At 40.0% G+C, this 21,763-nt stretch overlaps 1 protein-coding gene across 2 annotated transcripts in view; it reads left to right on the top strand.

Moving 5' to 3' along the window:
• The first annotated feature begins 1,669 nt into the window (after nucleotides 1-1,669).
• Nucleotides 1,670-21,763, top strand: part of SCAMP1 (secretory carrier membrane protein 1) — a 41,308-nt gene continuing 21,214 nt past the window's right edge. The window contains exons 1-3 of one of the 2 annotated variants that reach the window (XM_048932546.1): nucleotides 1,670-1,898; nucleotides 16,976-17,053; nucleotides 18,939-19,010. In XM_048932546.1, coding sequence (XP_048788503.1) covers nucleotides 1,842-1,898; nucleotides 16,976-17,053; nucleotides 18,939-19,010 — 207 coding nt within the window. In that variant the 5' untranslated portion in view covers nucleotides 1,670-1,841. The remainder of the gene's footprint in view (nucleotides 1,899-16,975; nucleotides 17,054-18,938; nucleotides 19,011-21,763) is intronic. The other variant, XM_048932547.1, reaches the window with a different exon arrangement.

Below are 21,763 nucleotides of genomic sequence, written 5' to 3'. Positions count from 1 at the left end.
AACAAATTATTATTAGGGAAACATTGCTATGTCCATAATTTGAGGCATCAGTAGCCATATCAGAAAAGATGCTCTCTTCAGAAAAACATTCACTGATTCATGCAAATAACAAACAATGCATTCATACACATTCAGATGAAAAAAGAACAAATACACTGTTTTCAGTGCATGAAGTTTTCGAATAATCAGCATGTATCATTGAGCAATGATATATTGAGCCGTGGGACAATATTGGAAAACAACATGATTTAGTTTGCTGTCACAGTAAGTGAGCTATATGGATGACTGTGACTAATACTGTAGTGCAATTTTGTTCACTGTACAGCAGCTGCCTTTGTGTTTTTTGAAGCATGAACTATTTTACACTTCATAGCAATAAAAAAGTTGAAAGTGCTTTATTCCTCAGAAGCTATGCTTTCATGATTTGTGCCATTTGCATATCATCATATATCTGACAGTCCTTCACAAATAATTGAGAAACTTCTGCATAAATTACAGGAAGCCTTGTGGTAATTATTGCTTTCTTTACCGATGCATGCAAAGTCAATCCTCCTGTACACACAGGACTTTTCTTGACTCGCTGATGAACAACACCATTGCAGCGAATGCCATTTCAGGATGGGAGTAACAACAAAAGTAGAACCACTAAAATATATAGGTCAATCTAAAAACAATGCCTCCTGTTGATTTACAGGGGAAATACAACAGATACAAAGAGCACGACAGCACTATGTGAGAGAGCACATTCTCAGCTAGAAAACTTTCTTTTTCAACACAGTCACGACCATCAGGAATGTGTTTTTGCCGGCGATGAACAAGAGCCTGTGTGCTGTGCTGGCAGAAATCTGCAGCAGCAAAGGTGACCCGCTGTCAATACCACCACTGCTGAAACACACCAACCACTGCTTCACTGCACTCATATTCACAGTTTTGTCTCCGTAAATGTTCAGCAAATGTTGATGAATGTCAGTGGGTGCCGTGTTTTCCTCACGGAAGAATTCAGTGACATACCTTTGTTTCATACGCACTTCTGTGTCAGTTGCCATTCTGTCAGAGTGCCCCTCCGCTGCATCTGTCACACGGCAACAACACAGAGTGGGATGCTGGTGGGAAAGTTCAGCCTCTACTGCAGTTGCACCATGTGTGCTTCTGATGTTGTGGCCCTGCCCTTGTATGTACACGTATAAGGATCGTGTTCAGCAGGCATGACGGTGGTGGTTGGACTATCTGATCTTAGTGTCTTCCCCAACCTTTGTGACTCTGTGACTCTATGTGTTAATGTTCTGAGTCAGCCTTCAACAAATCCCAAATAACAATACCCAAAGTTTGCCTGTGGTTGTTATATGGAGAAAAAATAACAATTAACACTGAGAAAGCCAATTTTACTCTGCAACAGCTCCTTTCAGCCAGACTTCAGGCCTCAGTTTCAACCCTCTCTTTTTGCATTTTAACGAAAACTTAATTTCTTTAGAAAGCATAGAGAAAAATTCAGGATTTCTGCCGGTGGACATATCAGAAGAGCTTCTCGGGGGTGCCTCGGCCGGCCTGCAACCTCCCCCGCGCCGCGCATGCGCTCTCCCAGCCGCACTACCTCCCCGCCGCTCCGGGCCGGCCGCTTCCCCCGCTAACAGCGCCGTTCCGCCCGGCGACGCCATTTCCGGGGCGGCCATTTTGGGAGGCCGGCGCTCGGCGGCTGGTAGGTGCGGAGGGGGCGGGCTCGGGCCACAGCAGCAGCTGGTGTCAGGGCGGGGGGCATCTCGCGAGCCGGCGAGTGTGGGGCGCCGCAGGGCGAGAGCCGCTGCCACCACCGCCGCCGCCACCCGGAGATCGCAGCCCCCGCCATGTCGGACTTCGACAGCAACCCCTTCGCCGACCCGGACCTCAACAACCCCTTCAAGGTGAGGCGGGCGGGCGGGGAGGGCGGTGTGCTCGGGGCATCCCGCTGCAGGAGCCGGCCCCGGAGGCTTCTGCTGGCTCGAGTCGCTTTCGTGGGGCTGGCTGGGCGGCTCGGGGTGTTGTCAGGGAAAGCAGCCGTTCTGGAAGCGCTGGGAACGGGCGTAGCGCTCTCAGGAGTTCAGGTTTCTGTGTTTCGTCGTCCATACTGCAGCTGGAATAATAGGAATTGTTTTTTCCAGTTCTCACCTCCCTCTTAATTTTGTTTTTCACGTAATGTCTGCAGATGTGTGTGTGCGTGTGATACTCTACAGTATTTTTCTTTCTGATCGGCTGACCCACATAATGCCGTGGATTTATCTCGTTTTCCCTCATCGGGCTTACCTGCTTTGCTGCATTTTTTTGAAGCGCGCAGGGTGCTGAGGGACAGGCTGGGTTCTGCCCTGCTTTCTAAAATGCTGTGTTACAATGTGTGCTGAGCTTTCGGTTCTTGCTCTCCTGACCTGGCACGCTGCTGGGAATTGTTTCTTTACCCTCTGTTCTGTCCGCGGTGGTCAGGGTGAGCTGACCTCTCCAATGCTTTCCCACCTCATCAGCTCTTTATTGTTTGAGTCTGGTTGGTCTGATTTTTTTTATTTTTTTTTCTTTTTCCAGCTGCTTAAAAAATCTCACCAAACTTCTTCTATGCCTCATTTTTATCTCGTGGGCACTTTATAATACACAGTACTGCATGTCAGTGTGACATGGCTGAAATAATTAAGCCTTTTAGAAACTGATCTGTCACACTACAACTGTACTCCTGCACAAGGAGTTGCTGAAAGCATAGATTTTTGTCTGGTTCATTCATTGGAGTCTGTCATCTTAGTTTAGTTTTTATTCTCATAAGATTTAGTATATTTTGTTATTTGGGCTCACCACTATGTTTTTACTTCGCTTTGTGCACCGTGCAGGGATGTTTCTAGGGGAACAGAAGTCCAGGCACATGGGTTGCTGCCAGCAGTAGTTTGGACTGGCACCAATGGCTATGAGCTCTGTTCTTTACTTCCTGGCACCAGGAGACAAAAAGGTGTCATTGTTCTAGAACATGTCTTCAGCAACAAAAGTAGCTGATTCTTTTCCTGTGCAAAAGCAATATATAGCAAATTTATTGCATATGGATACCCAAAGCAGAAACAGCATCCTTTGCATCATTTACTGGCCCTGTGACTTCATAGAATCACAGAAAGGTTTGGGTTTGAAGGCACCTTTAAGGTCACCTAGTTCTAACCCTCCTGCTATAGGCAGGGACACCTCCCTCTAGATCAGTTTGCTCAAGGCCCCATCCTGGCCTTGAGCACCTCCAGGAAGGGGGCATCCACAGCATCACAACAGGGTAACCTGTTCCAGTGTTTCACCACTTTCACAACAAATAATTTCTTCCTAATATCTAGTCTAAATCTACCCTCTTCCAGTTTAAAGCCATTTCCCTCACTCTGTTACTGCATACCCTTATAAATAGTACCTCCCCAGTTTTCCTGTAGGCCTCCTGAGGTACCGGAAGGCCACTATAAGGTCTCCCCAGAGCCTTGCCTTCTCCAGGCTGAAGAGGACTTGTCCTGTGCAGTGCTACTGAGTCCTAAGCTGGGAACCTACCTCGGCCATACTTAGTTTGAAGACACTGCTTAAAGTGATGTTTTTTTCTAGTTTCTCTTCATTGTAGCTGTTAGGCAAGAGCTGCACTGTATCACAATAAAAATACTCAGAACAACTCTGTAATTTGAACCTCCTTGTTGAACAGGGTTCTGGATTTCTCTCTCTTGCAGAAGTTGTTTTAGGAAAGCTTCATGCTTTTTCTTTCTTGGAGGGCTTTTTTTCCCCGCTTGTTCTGGTTTCTGCTATTTTCTTTCTCATTCAACTGCAGACAGAAAATAATGCTGCTTACCTTTAGTTACATACTTACTTGAAGGGGTAGAAGGCCTCCTCAATATGCCAAACCTTGATTGTCATCTCGTTGGCATGACAACTTTGAAGTACATGTGTGAGAATTTCAGGTTACTCTACGTGTTTTATAATATGGGCTATGTCTTTTATTATATTTTATGCTCAGAACCAGAATTTCCAGATAGGCCTTGATGACCTGGATTGTGTTGTCTGAACACTGTATTCAAATTTATTAATACTATTTGTCTACGAGATTACTTAAGTTCCCTTAAGTTGGCAGGCACTTTCTACGTCTGTGTAAAATCACAAAGTAGTGTGACAGAGAAAGGAGGAAGGGGCATCACATGAAGAGTCGTTGCCAGGTTTGATGACAGCTCCTGCTTTCTCTGAAGTATTTAGGTTTTGCTAATTGTGATCTGCTAGTTTCCTGCGACTGCTCTCATGCCTTTTAATGAAAAGATTTCAGTGGAGATTCTTCATTGATACTGAATGGGAAAATGGGAAGACAGAAACATCTAATTTGCTCATGGTTAGCATGAGTAGTTACTGCTTTCTGAAACCTAAAATTATGTTTCTCTTTTGGCATCTAACTAACTGGAACTACATGGATTTAGTCTAAAAATAGAATTTCTCATATCAAGTATTTGCTTGCTTGGATTGATCATGGCACATTGATACATATATGTGAACACCTAACATTTCTTTTTGAAAAAGGGTAACACATTAAAAAACAAAAGTCCTCAAACCGAATCCAAAGGATGTTATGTTTTTGATATCAGAGTATTTCTGTACAAGTAGTTTTTCCCTTGATGTATACCAACCACAATAGGAGATCTTTCATTTAGAAATACAAGGAGCGATGAAACAAAAATACAAATAGCATTCTGGCATTAGAAAGCTTGTGATCACATTAGAATTGTGCAGAAGAAAATGCTCTTATGTACCATGCAAGTGAAGGTGTGATCATCTCTCTATAATTTGATGTAGCAGCACTGTAAATACATACACAGTGTGACTTGAAGCATCATAAAAATGAGCTAATAATGAAAGCTGTTCTATTTCCTTCTCTGTGAAGTACTTCTCCTGTCTTGAGTGCATGAACTCCAGTTTGGTAACATTCTCACTGACAAATGGTGGAATCCCACCTAACCCAGACAGCATGAGCAAAGTGGGTCCAGTGACAATTCTTGTGTTCGGTCTGGAGTCAAGGCCCTGCTGAGACCAAGGTAGGAAGTCAAGTTTAGGTCAGGATCAGGTCCCCTGAAAGTAATGGGTCATCTGATTGGGTCACTTCCCCTGCTGTGCTGAGAGCTCTGAGCAGATGCAGGTATTTGATACTAAATTAAGGTAAGACTGAAAAGTAAGATGTATTTGTGTTTAAATATAAATGGTAGCCTCCTGCTAAAAACAACTAAGTGATACGTATGGAGACTGAACAGAATACTGCTTGTCTTGTTCGGTTATGGTCTGGAAGCCTGCAAGCATGGAAACCTTCAAAATTATGTAGTTTTGGAAGCAGTTTCTTTGGATTAGGTATCTGTATTGGAACTGTGAGGTCACAGCCTGAACCAGTGGTTGAACACCTTGTGAAGGGGTGTAGTCAGCCCTGGGAGCACAGGTGCAAGCAATTCACCTGTGTGGATGGAAGGGTGGAGCCTGGCTCCCTAACTTCATTTAAGGGCTGGCAGCTACAAGAGAAGCATCTCTACTTGGAAATCCTCTCCTTTGGAGTGTTTGATGAGCCAGGATCCCCTGGAAAGGATTAAGCAATTCTTTATTTACTGGCTTGTTTACCATTCTTAGGTAATTTAAAGCAGCTATATCTGCTGTTGCCTTTCTCTGCATTATCCAAACAATGGTTAACCTCCTCAAAAAACAATGGTTACTGCTCCTCAAAGTCTTCTGCAATTATGTCATGACTACCCTTCTTATACAGATGTCTGAGATTCTCTAAGACATCTAAAAATGGCATTAGATGCCTGAGTTGCTCCCACTGAGGTCACAGGATTAGTTTAGTCACTGAAGCTAAGTATACATTAGAGCTTAACTTCACAACAGAGCTAGTTCCAGTGATAATTTGGATATTGCAGTTAATCTGACTCATGTGAGAACAAATTAATCTTCTGTCTTGTTTGGAAGGAAGGATGAGCTGAAGATCTGATGCTGGAGCACCAGAGAATTGATGACTGGTGGCTTGTATTGCAGCAGAACTTATCTGAACAGCTTGCACAGCTTGCACCTCACTGCTGCTGTCTAAGTGAAGCTAAAGTGAAAGAAACTTGCATTCCTTGAAGAAAAGGAAAACTTAATTGCTTGTGAAGGATCAGGACCCTAATTACATGAAGTTTTGTATGCCTATATGCCTAACTTTGTTTTAATTCTTCTTAGGTAATTAGAAAATGTACCCAATTAATTTGTATTTCTTTAAATTATTAAGGGACGTAAACTACAAATGCTTTTCTGATTTGCTTATCTGATGTCCTTTCATATTTTCAAAGACTATAAGTTCCTTCAGTCTTACATAATTTAATGCTGAAAATAATGTTCAAAGTGCCCTTTATAAGGCCTACATAGTAAGTAGTTTTCAAGAGTGCACTTCCTCAGTGGTGTTTCTGCACCATGAATGAGAACTACTGTGTCTTGTTTGATACTCAGTAGTGATTATAGCTGCATTTTTCCAAATTTTCAGCGTTTGAAAGTATTAGATTTGTATTAGTTTTGCATTACGTAGAGTGACTTCAGTATTACAAAGAGGAGTACACTGTACCTTTCATAGCTAAGGAAGGAGTGAGTTTTTTAGAACAGCTAAAAGACGTGATGCTTGTATTGGGCTTGCGTGGGAATGTTTTGGTATCAGGAAAGCTGTAGGGATGACCTCTTTGCACTGCCCCTCTCAGCATTGCCCTGTGTCAGGTCAGAGCCAGCTCCAACAGGGACCTGCTGCTGCCAGATCTGAGCCATACATCATGCTGGGTGTGCTCTGGGAGTGCACGGTTAAACAGCAGCTGAGAGAGCGGGGTGAGGAAACAGGAGAGAATCAGCTCTACAGCTGCCACAGTCAGTGCAGGAAGTGCTCCAGGTGTGGAGCAGCGACACTCTGCAGCCCAGGTAAGGCCTATGGAAGAGCAGGCCATTCCCCTGCAGCCCATGGGCACCACGAGGGTTAGATCAGCCTGTGCAGCCATGGAGGAGCCCGTGCTGCAACAGTGGAAGTTGCCCTGGAGGAGGCACAGCATGTGTAGGGCCCTCATAGGAGCAGACCCTGGCCAGTGCTGCAGCCTGTGGGAAGCAGCCTGCCTTGGGACAGGGACTGAGAGAGCGGCCATAAAGAAGCAGCAGAGATGAAGCATTATGGGCTGACAACTCCCTTGTTCCTCTTCTCCTGGTGGAGGATGAGGTAGAATAGGATAAATGGGAGGAAGGTGATTTTGTTTGTTTTTAGCTTCTCAATGTTAACAATACGCAATAAATTACTATCATGGGCAAAACAAAACAGCGTAGGGAGAAAGATCTAATTTGAGTGGTCTCTCCATTTCAGCCTTTCAACTTTTTTTTTCTTCTTCTATATTTTCTCCGTTTATTCCTTTGAAAAGCGTAGTGAGTGAGCAGTGTGGTGGAGTTCAGCTGTCCATCATTGTGAAACCATAACGCTTGCTTAGTACTCTCTTGCAAGATGGGGCTGATACGGTCTTGGGAACCAGCGACATTCTGTCTGGTTTCAGAGATGGAAAATTTGGTTTACTTAGTAGCTCAGAACCCTTCAGAGCTGTGCTTCTGTCAGATAACATGTCCTACAATGTGCACCACTTGAGAGCCAAGTGAGAGAAAACCAGCTGAATACTTCTGCAGTATTTTGTTTAATAGTGTTCTGGTAGTTCTGGAGTGAAAATCTTTGAATGTCATTTGGAGAAGAAGGGGTATAGAGAGGCACAGGTTAGAAGAGAAATGGCTGATCAGTTGTGGAGATGATAAAAATTTGGAATGGACTGTTCTGGCAGTTATGCGTACTTTCAGTAAGTGCAAAACAAAGGCTATTTCTGCACTTGTCCTTAATTCTTCCTGGTGTTACATGTGGACCTTTCAGGGCAGTTCTTCCTCACAGTAAGTTGTATTTAATCGTAGATAATGTCTTGCAACAACAACAATATATTTTAAGGACTCCTTTATACTCTTGAACGTAAACAGTTCCTACCATTAAGATACTATTGAGACAGTAAAATGTACAAGTCTTGATTTACCACTTGTGAAATTCCTGTAACTATAATCTGCCTTGGGTTTATAATGATGAAGGGAGAAATAAAGCATGAAGAGCTTTTATTTTTCACTACATCAAAACGTGAATAACTTCTTGACACTTGTGCAACTTGTTATGGCATGAACAGGGAGAAAGTCTCTGTGGAGTTAAGCTGTGTGATTTATGCAAAGCTTTTATTGAACAAGTACAAATTGAAATTTCAGAGGCTTGATCACCAGAATTTGGACAGTATTACGGGACTAAGAAACACATATATATAATTTTCCAAAGGTTGGTTCCTTATTTAAGAGCTCAGAATCAGCTGTTAATGTAGGAGAAGAAAAACATCGATATCCATTGCTAGCTAAATACACTTTTCTTCCTATTGTCAAAAAGTAAGCTCTGTCAATTCACTCTCCAAGAGTGTTCTTTGGAAGCAAAGTATGTCATATAGAGATTTTCAGCTGAAAGAGTAGTGGCTTTGATTGCTCTAGAGAACTTATTCCTTCATGAGGAATGGGGTACGTAGTTCTCTTTTTGGTCAAGAAGTCATAAAACCCTCAGGCCAGTGAAGATAGTTACAGGCTTTTTTTTTTTTTTTTGGTCGCATTTTTTGCCTAGTTTTCAGAGCTGATCATGTCACCTTAGGAAGTACTTAGCAGAGAGCAGGTGTTGAACAAAACTCAGGAAGCATTCTTGGCAGAATGTATGTAGTTAGTATTATGTATGTTTATAACGGGCATAGCAAATAATCTGTGATAAACAGTTAAGAGTTTGTATTGAAATAGGTTGATCCTTTTCATGCATTGAAGCATGGACTACAAAGTAATCCGGGGGCACAGTCACAAGAGGGGAGACCTAATGGAGATTGAAAGTTCATATTGTGTTACACCCATTACAATTGATCAGTAGTAAATTTAGTCTAAAATGGGGAAGGGTTCTAATTTTTTTGGACTGAAATGCTGAAGCTTTCAGTGGGAGTGGTAGGTCTAAGAAATCCTAGCTGGCTAAGGCTGATTCAGTAAGACTTAGTGATCTTATGATTTCGCCAGAGTAGATTCACCAATTTGGATGTCTGTACAGGGTCAGGATTTTTGAAGGCAATGTCTTTGCTGAGCATGTTAAGCAGTTAGAAGATAACATTGGGGCTAAATTTCTTTTGCTTTCTTGGAACCTCCTTCCAAGTACGAAGGCAAAAGGGAAAATGCATAGCTGGGTGAAAGTAAATATGGATGAATGCTGGAAAAGTTGCCTCAGTAAAAGGTGGCTGGTGTCTGTTACTATTAAAGCAGGGAGGAGGAAGTAATTTCTGAAGATCCTGAAGTAAAGGGCAAAGACTATATGATGGTACAAGAAAGGTGAAGCCACCTTATATCAGTCCTACCATTAGAAGTTTTTCTGATGAGAACTGTTTTCTCTACATGGATTGAAACCAATTTTGTCATTAACAGATCATCCTGGATAAAAGAAGGCTGCGGGGTGACCTCATTGCAGCCTTTCAATACCTAAAGGGAGCCTACAGAGGGGAGGGGAATCAACTCTTTGAAAGGGTTGGTAACTGCAGGATGAGGGGAAATGGTTTGAATTGAGGGAGGGGAGATTTAGGTTGGATGTCAGGGGAAGTTCTGTACTATGAGAGTGGTGAGGTGCTGGAACAGGCTGCCCAGAGAGGTTGTGAATGCCCCACCTCTGGAAGTGTTCAAGACCAGATTGGATGGGGCTATGGGCAACCTGGTCTAGTAATAAATGGGAAGGTTGGTGCCCCTGCATGTGGTAGGGGGTTGGAGATTCATGGATCCTTAAGGTCCCTTCCAACCCTGGGTATTCTGCGATTCTGTGATCCTTTTCCCTTGAACCTTGAAACCCTGAAAATAAAAATCTCTAGAGTTGCATGTAGCTGCTGATTATTCCTTAGTTGTATTCAAGTAGCTATGTTACTGATGAATTGTTTTCTTGCCCTGACTTCATCCGTGAAAATTAATTAATCCTTTTTAAAAGTCCACTTCTGCTTTCCTAGTCCATTGCTTTATCCTTGGTGTCTTTTTTCTCCAAAGGTTAACCAGGTGTACTTCTGGCAGTTTATTCAGATATCTTTTTGATTTTTCCCTATGAATCCTGTGCATATTGAGAAAATTAAAAAAGCTGTCACTTCTAAATGCAGCATTCTAGTGTTGCCTGTTCTACCAAACAGCATGGTGGTTATATTACTTTGATGTGCTGCTCTCCAGGTAATGTGATCCAAGTCGTGAAAGAAATTTAGTTGTCTTATTTACTCCCACTTGTCAACTAGTGTTAAAGATTTACCTTCCTTCCCTGTTTTAGAGGCAGTTATCTTTTCCTAATAAAAGTGTTTTATGCACTTATGCCTATTTCAGGTTTTTGTAATTCTCTGTATGTTACACAATTTTAATTTGAAGTTATTGTTTTGAGTTGCTGATGCGTTGTGAAATCTTCATAATCCCTATCCAAATCGGTGTTCAGAGTGTGTTTTTTTTCCTCTGTTTCTTGACCTCTCCAATGAGATGTTCTTTCTACTTACTTGACAGTCCTTGGAATCAAAGCATACTGAACTAAATTAATCATGACATCTGGTGTACTTAACATCACTGTCTCTTATGTTCCATTAAGAGGGGAAAAAAAGCTACTGAAATACACCTTCTCAAATGTATTGTTAGCTTCTATTTTATTTTTTAAACAATCTGAAGTACACGTTACAGGATGGAGAATTCCTAGTTCTCTACTCAGATGGCTGCCTTACAAGAAATTGAAGTCTCGAATAGCGAAATAAATTTAGCTGGTAGCATTTTTCAGAACATTTTCACAGTGCGCATTATCCGAGCATCTTAGTCACAGTGAAAAAATGCGGGAGCCCTTTCCAGTGAACAATAACACAGAGAATCATTACATCTGATATCTAGTTTGAGTCTTTAATTAGTTAATCTGTGGTGGGCTATCAGGGCATCTTAATCATGGTGGAACAATGCTGGAGCCGTTCCCAGTGAACAGTAATACAAAGAATCATTACATCTAGTATCTAGTTTGAGTCTTTTAATTTGTTCATCTGTGATGTATTAATGAAAATTATAGCAGATGACTAGTTTTTGTCTCCTAGACAACAGAAGTCTCTATTCTATTCAATTTGATTTTTAAAAAGCTGTAAAAACTTGTATGGAATAGATTGTTCTACTCCATTTCAGCCACATGCTCTCTTATGGAGCATGGGGGTGGCTCAGGCAACCTTTCTTCTCTTTCTTTTTCCCCTTAATTTGTAGATAGGTGGTTTTGTGCGCCCTTTTTTAATAAGCCCTTTGTGCCAACTGGACATGTGAGTGTAATTTGTTAAGCTAGTACAGGAGGCATTTTTAGCAGTTCTGCAAGTGCTCTTTCAAATGTGAACTAAAGATGTATTGTGGTTTTTCTGATTTCCCATTCTTAATGTAAGTATTGGGGTGCTTCTTACCCCTGACTCCTGGTGACACAAATAAAGTAATTCTAATCTTTTCAGGTTGATACTGTGGGAGAGAGGTTACAAAAAATAACTGAAGGTTAAGGTGGAAAAGGCTAATTAGGTTGTTCTGGTTTCTTAAAATTCCAGTATTCCAAACTAATTCAGATGTTGAAAATATCATCTGAAGTGTTTGTATGTGACCAGTGCGCAGCTTAGAGTATCTGAGTGTGGAAAACAGCCAGTTCTGAAATTGTGTTTCTCAGTTGGTGTGGCTAAACTTGGAAGTTTGAGTGAGGTAAGACTTGTGAAAGAAGTTAAGTGGAAAGAGGGAACAGTAAGGTGGGTAAGCAAGAAGGGAATTCTTGGCGTTTGTCTTGTAAGAAGCAAGGGCTGGGACTGGCTGGGTGTCTGTGGAAAATTGAGTTGTGGCGTGGAGTCAGTGCAAGAGCTGGGACCATTATGGATGGGGAGCAATCCTCCAGGGTATGTCCTTCTCAGTCTAAGCGTTATGTAGTTGTCCTGTTCAGGGGCTGACATGATATTTAAACGTCCCAGAGATTCTAAATCTTCTTGGAGTTATCTAGTTTTTATCACTGAGTTTGAGGTCTCTGGATGCTTGGTGGCTCCAATCCTGCTGTTGCTCTTTGTCTGTGTGTGCGTATTATCACTTAGTGGAGCTTATCTTTTGGGTTTTTTTTTCTGTTCCTCCATGTTAACAAAGTAGAACAGCTCAAATAATGCATTTAACTTAATTATCCAGGTAGAATACTAAATGTGGAAAACAAGTTACAGCAGCCTAGATTCCCTTGTTTGTTTGGAGTATTATGGTTCTAACCTTCTTAACCAAGAGGATGCGTGTGTCTTGTACAGATTTGTTAAATTTCATTTAAATGTCACTTTATTCCAGTGTTGTGTTCAGCGAACATTTGTCATTCACATTTCTTGTTCATTATTCAAACCCTGATAAAACTGCTAAATTAGATGTTTTCTTACTAAGCAGCAGTGAGCATGAGTGTTTCAGTCTTTCTCCCTGCATCTAGATGAGTAGGCATTCACTCTAGTTTTGAAGTGAGATGTAATGAGTGTAAGGTGAGAAGGTGCATGGTAAGTCTGTGTGTTCTCTGGATTGTCCAATCTGATCTTTTCAGAGTATTCTAAGTACTGTTTTGAAATATGAAATGTAGCTCTTGTTGGCATCAATACTAAACTGTGAATGTTTAGAAAGTCCAGTAGCTTTCACTTAATGATCAGGCTATGATGAACTTGTTCCTTTCCACTGAGGCTGGTTTTCTTAGCATCACAGAACATTTTGGTCAGTAAGTATAGGAGAGAGTCTGATCTCCATGATGGTAATTGCCTCCTTCAACTGTGAGATTACTGTATTTTTCACTGTAATCTCTGGCTTGCTTCTCCTTGTGTCTTCCAGCTTGTGAAAGACATCAGGCCGTGAAGTTATACTGAAGTCCAGATTCTGAGAGCAGAAACTTGGCATGATGGTATTCAATTATGTATTTCAGTAGAACTGCAATAACCTTTGCAGGCTTTTTACTACATAAAAGAACTTTTCTTACATGGAACTGACGTTGAAGGTCTTCTGGGTCATTGTATTTTTTTCAGAGCTGTTGTTAATTTTGCAAACAGTGGCAATATCTGGCAGAAGTGCAGCAATTGTTGGTTCTAGAAGTAGAATGGGTTTCTGCTAGAGGACTACATAGAGTGTTTGTACATGCAACTTATGTCTAGAACTAAGGCATTTGATGCAGTGAACTTATTTAGTTCAATGAGCAGGGATTTCCTGTCATTTTTGTAAATCGGTGTTAGAATGTCACAGTGTGAAGAGATCTAAGAGTTTTTCCCTATTCATCTCTGAAACACTAGAAGAAGGCTTTTTTCATCAGACATTTATTGTTTGCATATCTAATTTGTAAATGTAGGCAGCCTTTCAAAATTTGATGTGACCACATCCTGTTTTTTCTTGAAATCTGATTCTGTACAGTGACTGTCTCATGAGCCTGTGATATTCTAGTTAGAACTGAATTATTTGATTAGTAATGAATGCACTGCTGAATCACATGCGTGTTGAAGTGTGCTTTTGAAGCAACTAAATCAAATTGCTGTTTGAGTTTAATAATTTTGTCTTCTTGTTCATAGCTGATGGCCAGCTATCTATAGTTTCATCTGTGTCTACACTTGAACACTGGAAAAGGCAATGATTTGAGAGCATTTGTTGAAGTAATACTATACTAAAAGCATGAGTGAAAGTCCTGTGAAGAAGGATTTGGGGGTTGTGGTGGATGAGAAGTTTGCTGAAAGCCAGCAGTGTGCATTTGTAGCCTGAAGGCGTGCATTACCGTGGGCTGCATTAAAAAATGTATGACCAGCAGGGAGAGGGAAGTGACTATCCCTTTTGCTCTGTCTTTGTGAGGACCCATCTGAAGTACTGTGTCCAGGAGTGGGCTTCCAGCACAAGAAAGACATAGACCTGTTGGAGTGGGTCCAGAGGAAGCCAGGAGCTCGCTTCCTGCAATGGAAGGTTGAGGGAGCTGTGCCTATTGAGCTTGGAGAGAGCATTGGGAAGACTTCATTGCAGCCTTCCGGTACTTAAAGGGAGCTCATAAATAGGAGAGAGAGAGCAACTTTACATGATCTGATAGTGATAGGACAAAGGGGAATAGTTTTAAGAAAAAGTAGGGAAATTTACATTGGATATTAAAAGGAGATTTTATTACGCAGGGTGATGAGACACTGGAATGGGTTGTCTAGAGGAACTGTGGATATATCTCATCACAGGAGGTGTTCAAGGCCAGATAGATCTGGTGGTTGGCAGCCCTGCCCATGACATGGGGTTGGACCTGGAGTGATCTTTATGGTCCTTTCCAGATCAAGCCTTTCTGTGATTAGGGTACATTATGCTACTAGGTTTCATGTTATTTAAGGGCTAGAATAGTCCTGGTTCTGGCTTCAAAAGAGTTAATTTTTCTCATAGCAATCTGTTTGGTGCTGTGTTTTAGGAATGGAACCAAAACAGTGCAGGTAACAGTGTTTTTGATGCTGCTGAACAGCTCTTGCACAGCATCATGGCCTTCTGTTTCTTACTGTTCTCTGCTGAGAGGAGTCTGGGGATGTGGACAAATGGCTGGGAGGAGAGAGCCAGACAGTTGACTCTGCCTGACAAAAGAGATAGTCCATACACTGTACTGTCATGTTCAGCAGTAGCATATGGAAAGGAATCCAGAGTAACCATTACTAAGAGACTGGCTAGGTATCCCTCTGCAGGATGAGGATGGCGAGTGGTTGCTCTTGCATCATTTGTATGTTTTTCTTTTTTTTTCCTCTCCCTGTTCCCTCATTTACTCTCTACCTTGACACTGACAAGTTGCTTTTGCCTGTCTGGTCTCTCCATCATCACAGTGGGGAAGGAGTGAGCAACTGGGTGGGAGCTTAACTGCATGCTTTGGTCAACCCACCTGAGTAAGATAATAGTTTTCAGATGTATAAAACTTTCTACAATCCCATACTTCAAATATATTGAATTATGACATTGCTTTATTTGTATTCACTTTAAGCTCTTCCATAAAGATCTTGCATGAGCAAGTCCAGTAAATTGATGTTCAGGTGTCAGGTTTTTCTTATCTGTCTTCTAACTGAACATTTCAAATGATGTGTGTTCAAATTTTGACAACTGTTCTCCCCCATATATTCTCTCTTGCTTTTGTTGTTCAGCTGTGCGGTATTTTGTGCCAGTCCTTTAAAGAAAGGACATGAAGTTCCATGAAGTTAGTTATTCTGTTTGTTCATGCAAGATTTCATGAGATTGTACTTGAAACAGTGCATTCATAAGAGCAAGACTGAAAATACGATGAACGTGTTGGGGAGACTGTCACCAGGATTACGTTATTAAATTCACTAATTATTGCATAAGTCAAATGCAGGAAAGAGAATTTTAAGTGCATGTAAAATTTTTTTATTCACTTAGAGGTTAACTCATGTGCAGTCACTGTTAAAATGTTGCTTTGCAGCTAAATGTATGCTTTAGCCAAAAGGGGTAGCATTCTATATGAACAGAAACAGTAGTTTTTATGTAGATATACACACATTTGATTAAAATATCCAATATAATTTATTTTTGAAGCAATACTTTTCTTGTCTTATACTTTTTATGAGTGAAGTTTTAAAATGCCTCTTATTTTAATGTCTGTTACTGTAGCTAGTGAAAAAAATAGACTGAAGACCATAAAACTACAGACTTATTCCTACATTTTAGATAAAGCAGCTACTGTCAACACAAAGTTAGTATTGTAGTGGATGATGTGTCTAAGAAGCTAGAATTTATTTTTCAATAGTTCAATGGTTTATATATTTACCTAAGTGTAGAATAAGCTACACTTGAAGTATTTCTTTAATATTTCATATAAAAGGCTTAAATTTAGTTATCTTAGAAGGAAATGTAAATAAAAGTACATAACGTAAAATAGAAAAATGTGAGTACTTAATCTTCTTCCCAATCTTAATCAGCTTTAGCTTTTCTGATGCTTAACTGGACTGAAAATAAGGAAAGGTTTAGATGTGCACATAAAATCAACCGAAGTGCTATAGATATTTGCTTATATTTGCTATACATATGAAATATTGTAAGTTTATTTGTGTAAACATAACTGAAGCTATCACGTAGACTAAGTAAATTTCTTAATTTCAAAGAAAAAAACAGTCTGCCCCCTTTCATCCATGCTTGGTATCTGAAGATAAAAAAACCTTAGTTAAACCAGAGAAATTACATATGTGGAACAAAGCACCATGTGCAGTAAGTACAATGTTTATTTATATGAATATGAAGTCTGGTTTCTGATAAGTGAGTGCTTCTGCAGAACCAAGCCTGCCTATCTCTACTGCAGGAATGTTTAACTCCTGTTGTTAATTTATAAAGCTAAATATTAAGCTGTGTTCCTCACTGTGCAGTTGTTTGAAGAGAAAAAAATAAAGGCCCTTTTTCCTAAATCTACCAGTTCAGGTAGAAGCTGAAGCAAAGGTACCTTTCTGTTGTGGAGGATTGTTTCCTTAGCAACATTTTTTTTTTAAGTGCTTTTTCTACTCCTGGAGGTTCTTCTAAGTAGAAAAGCCCAAAGTCAAACCAAGCTTTTTCTTCTGTTGTGCTCTTTGTTGGTTGTATAGTTGTGGAGACTTAACAGTCAAAATAGCAGCGTGCTGTTTTGTTCCCTTCTCTGCTTAGAACATATTTTCCTTATGAATTAAATGCATGACAGATGGAGTTTGTGTTAATCTAGATTTGGAAGAAGCTCTGAATAGAATGATGTCAGGCTTAAAGGAAGAGGTGGATATTTACAAATTTTTGGGTTTTTTTTTTTTTTTGTGTGTGAAAATAACTTTTTGTTAAACAGAAGCTAAATTTTATGCGATGTGTAAGTGTTGTCTCATTTCTCGCATACCTGTCTGTGCATTTACAGAACTGTCTTGTCTTCTAGGATCCTTCGGTTACGCAAGTGACAAGAAATGTTCCCCCTGGACTAGATGAGTACAATCCTTTCTCTGATTCAAGAACAGTAAGCATGTTTATTTCTTAAGTATGCTGTTGAACTTTTTAGGTAAGATTTGTAGGGTATTGTTTTCAGAATTTGGAACGGTTATGTATAATATGTGAAGAGCTAGCTGGAGATAATGGAAGATCTGTAAGGACATACCATCTCCAAAGTATTTTAGTTTCAGGTAGGGTAGAATCATTTTCTTCAGAGTGTTTGATACGATGCCACGTTTTGGTTCTGGGAGAAGGGCAGTGTTGATAACACGCTAGCATTCATAATTGTCTGCTAAACAGCGTTGTATAGAGCCAAGGCCATTCTCAGCAAAGGATCCAGGGAGATGGGAGGGAACAGAATTAAGATGACTGACTTCACATGTTAATGTGTAAATGTCGTAATTGTTAACCTTTTCTCTATCTTACTAAATAGTTTTACCTCAACCCAACAGTTCTACTTTTTTTTTTAACGGGTTCTCACTGGGGAAGGGGGGAGTGAGCAAAGCAGTGTTGTGCTCAACATGCTGGGTTAAACCACAGCAATTTGAAGGGTAGTTGAAGGATGCATTGCGGGCTTAACTTGAGTTTTGATCTCTTGTGGAATGTGGCTTCCTGAAAAGGACCTAGAGCAAAACTGTTTTTCTTCTGTTCAGTGAGGTTTCTGATAGTCTGTCCTTTGTGCTTTTTTGAATTCTTCAGTTCTTTAAAACTCAGATGAGTGTGGCATGCTAAGAAAGTATCTTTTTCACATAAAATGTTGAATTTAACTAATAATCCTCAGACTGAATAGTTTTATTGTTGTAAAAGGAGTAATTTATTCCTGAGAAGCACAACATTGCATGCAATTCGTGTAGTTTCCACATTGTCTTCTCTCAATAGATTTGATTCTGTAACGTTTTTAAGTGATTATTTCTGACAGTGAAGATCTTGTGTGAAATGTGCATAATGTATGGATAATTACTGTCTATCAGTGTAACTTCCAACAATAAAATACTATGTTTTTCAAATTCAAGCTTATATTTTTGTGGCAGATCTTGGAAGTGCCGCTCAGGGATATTGGTGTCCCTGTCTTGGCAACACAGTGGTAAGGTGTCATATAGTATTACAGTGCTAGACTGAAAGCACCTTTTTTTGAACACGTTTGTGTCATCTCTTAAATGAGATGTAGTTAGAACATGCAGCAATATTAAGTAAGCCCAGACTTTTTTTCTCCTGACTTGCAGCATCACAAATTTCATCAGTTTTTCATAGCTTGGATATAGCATGCATATAGCATGCACTTGGAAATGTATATATTAAAAATCTGAAAAAATCATTAGAAGAGTATTGTATTTTTAGAGGCATATATTCAGTAAATTCCTGAATAGCTCCCCCTCTTTTGTCATCCCAGCAATGAACATAAAACCAGACCAATCAGTTAGTTACAATTGACTTCTTTTGAAAATTTTTGTCTCACTGATAAATACAGTATTTCATGCTTATGGAGAGATGTGCTTAAGGGATGTTCCTTTTAGCATTCATCTCTTGCCAGCCTATTGCCTTCAAGGAAGGTCATATTCATTTGCTTCTTTGCTCATTACAGCTTTGACAGCAAAACACTGAAATAAAAATCTATCTAGTAAGTGCAGTTTGGGATAACCATGAGAAGCTGTGGGTTGAATTTCAAGATATAAGTACCTTGTAGTATTTGTCAAGATGAAAGACTATGGATGGATCTGTGTAGTAAAGTGTCTATAGAAATGGACAACTCAGTTCCCTCGGCCAACTGTTGGTTGTGTAAAATAGGTTATTATCCAGTGATGGCTAGAGGTCAGTGCAGTTCTTGCAATACAAATCTGAATAATTAGTGTTAAGTCCTTCTAAAAGGTAATTTTAATAAAAGGCTGTGTTTCTCTCTGCTGATGCCTCCTCAGTCTCATCCAGGCTGTCAGTCAGATATTTCTCTTCCCTACCCGAATCCCCAGCAGCACTTGGAAAAACAACCGGTAAGCACCATGTGACAGGTTGCAATGGACCTCTGGAAGTCATTCTTCAACCCTCTAATCAAAATGAGTCAGTGTACCACATTGCTTAGCTTATCTTTTCCTGCTGAGTTTTGAATGTATCGAAGGATGGAGATCCTATGTGATACTGCTGGGCAGCATCTTACAGTGCTTGACAGTTCTAATAGTGAATGGTTAGCTAGTTACTTGATAGCTAGTGTGTGAATCTGGCATTGCTTTCAAAGCTGCCTCAGCGCTCTTAGTGCTGGAAGTTGTGTCTATAAAAAACAAAATAACACAGGAGAAAAGAATATGCTGTTCTGCTTATTTAGTACTGTTCTGTGCACAAAGAAGTAAAATTGGTTCTGACAGATTTTTGGCAATATCAGGCATTCACAGGTAGTCCAGTAGTCATATACAAAAGGAAGAGTTGAATGCACGCAACTGGTGAAAGGGCTCTCTGGCTGTGCAGCAGTTCTACTTCCTGCAGGTGGGGTGTTATGAGAAGATGGTGTCTCATGAGAATATTTTTACAGTGCTTTGCCATTTTATATGATTTTTCAGTGCAACAAGTTGTGAATGCTTTATCACATGAAACTGTGAAGAACTTACTGTAAGCTGATGTTCCAGAAGGGATTTTATTAGGATTGTTTTGGGCTTTTTACATGAGGTTAGCTGAATTCCTAATTGAGCTGATTTTATAAGAGGTGATAGAGAAAACCTGTGCTTAATCTGTGTTTGGAAAGTAATAAAAAATGAGCTTGTGGAATAACTTTCTAATAACTGTGTACAGAACTCTTAGACCTGCTGCTTTGTCTACAGGCTAATGAGCGGTTGCTTTGACTTCTCAGAACATTTTGTTTACATGTATGAAGGAACACTCTTGAGTACCCTGTTTGCGATAAGGCTTAATTTCTGTTCTCCCTACTTTTTGTTTGCCCTATATGCACTTTATTGAACTTCTGTTTCTCCAGTAATTGCTGAACATTAGAAAACGCATTTGCAGGGAAAATAAATTATTTGTGCCGCTATGAAGTAGACAAGTGGTTCCAGGTAATATCTGACTGCAAATAGCAATTTACCCTTCTCTTCTGTATTCTCATTACTGCTGGTGATGGTCCAATAATAAGAGATCTTGAATGCTAGCAGGGCTTCTGTTTCAGGCTGTGCAGTCCTCCAGATTAGCAGTACTGTGCTAATGTTTGAGGACGTACTTATTGCTTCTAAGAAACTCTGGAACTTTAAAGCTTTGATTTTCCAGGGCGGCTGGATATTCTGGTTGTTTGATTCTAAGTAGGCGTGGGACTTTTCTTCACTGCTTCTTAGCTTTGATTGGAGGTATAGAAATGATTTCTTAGTTTAATAGGAAGAGTTAGTGCAGCCTTTGTTTTAAATGGTTTCGTGTTTACAATACTTTCTCCATTAACCTGCAAAAGATGGGTTATAATGCCTGTGATGATAGCACGTAGAGTTAGTCTTTGAAGAATAAACTAGAAAAAAAATCACTAAAGAAATTCTGAGTATCTATCATTGCAGATACATTGGAATAATTAAGTTCATTTCCCTATATGCAAATTATGATAACACAAGTAATTGTTATGATACAATGGTGTACAAAAAAGTGCATGGTTATTTCTGTTCTTGATGAAGAAATACTAGTATGTTAACATAACTAGCTGTAGCTTATGAAGATGTTGGCCAGAATGTGATTTGTGTTGGAATTTTATTCTTAACTTACAGCAATCTAGAAGGTAGAAATATCCGGTGAGAAGTTATTACTGATCTTGAAGCAGATATGTGATTTTTCTTTTTCCTCATCACCTCTGACTCTCTTACAAACTCTTCTATCATTGTTTTCTTACACTGTGCACTAGCTGCAGCAAGTGATAATAAGTGATAAGTGTTCAATAGCATTATTTTATGGGGTAGATGTACTTATTCTAGCTTGAAGGTAACAGCATAGGAGAGCCAGCAGCCATTTAGATGCCACCTGAGAGGAGACAAATCATGTTGACTTTTTGCTGATTTTGATTTAAACAGTAAGCATACAGTAAGTGTGCTCCTGGGGCTAGACAGCATTTGAAAACAGAGAGGTTATTTCTGAAGAAAATTTAAAGAGTTTAAACTCTGGCAAGAAAGCATGAAACTCTGAGGCAAGCTCTAAGGCAAAACAGTTGCCTTAACTGTTAACAGAATTAATTGAGAAACTTTTTTCACAGAAGGAAGAAGCTTCCACCATCTCTAAGGTTATAAGAATACTGATAGTAGTTAATAACATAGGAAAAAGCTTGATGAATAATTTCTTACAAGTAATCAAAGCAAGTGTCTTAAACTTGAATGCTCAATGAAATAGGCTCTAGAGCAGTAATAAATTGCTGGAATCAAGGTAGTATTTGGCAGAGTATTAAGAAAACTGAAATGGGAAGTTGCTAAAGCGTGAACTGGAATGTACCTCAGTTGGCCTCGCACTAGAGGAAAGAAAAGTGACAGCTGTCATACTTCAGAAAAAGCTTTTCATAGAATTCAAGATGATTCCAGTTCTTTATTGGCTAGGCAGAGGACAAAAATCTAAGCGTAAGAGGTTTTGGCTTTGTTGTTTTCTTTCTTGCTTTCTTATCAGACAGGGACAGTCTGTCAACAGGGAGAACCCTGCATCTAATCACTGCAGCTTTTAAAAAATCCCCTCTTAACTACTTTTCTGTAACATTTCACTCAGCTGCCTCTATGCTGCAAGGTCTGGGAACCAGCAGCTCGAG

This window comes from Lagopus muta, chromosome Z, assembly GCF_023343835.1.
Source record: "Lagopus muta isolate bLagMut1 chromosome Z, bLagMut1 primary, whole genome shotgun sequence".
Taxonomy (NCBI): Eukaryota; Metazoa; Chordata; class Aves; order Galliformes; family Phasianidae; genus Lagopus; species Lagopus muta.
The sequence above is the reverse complement of the archived record's forward strand: the minus strand, read 5'-3'. Positions and strand labels throughout refer to the sequence as shown.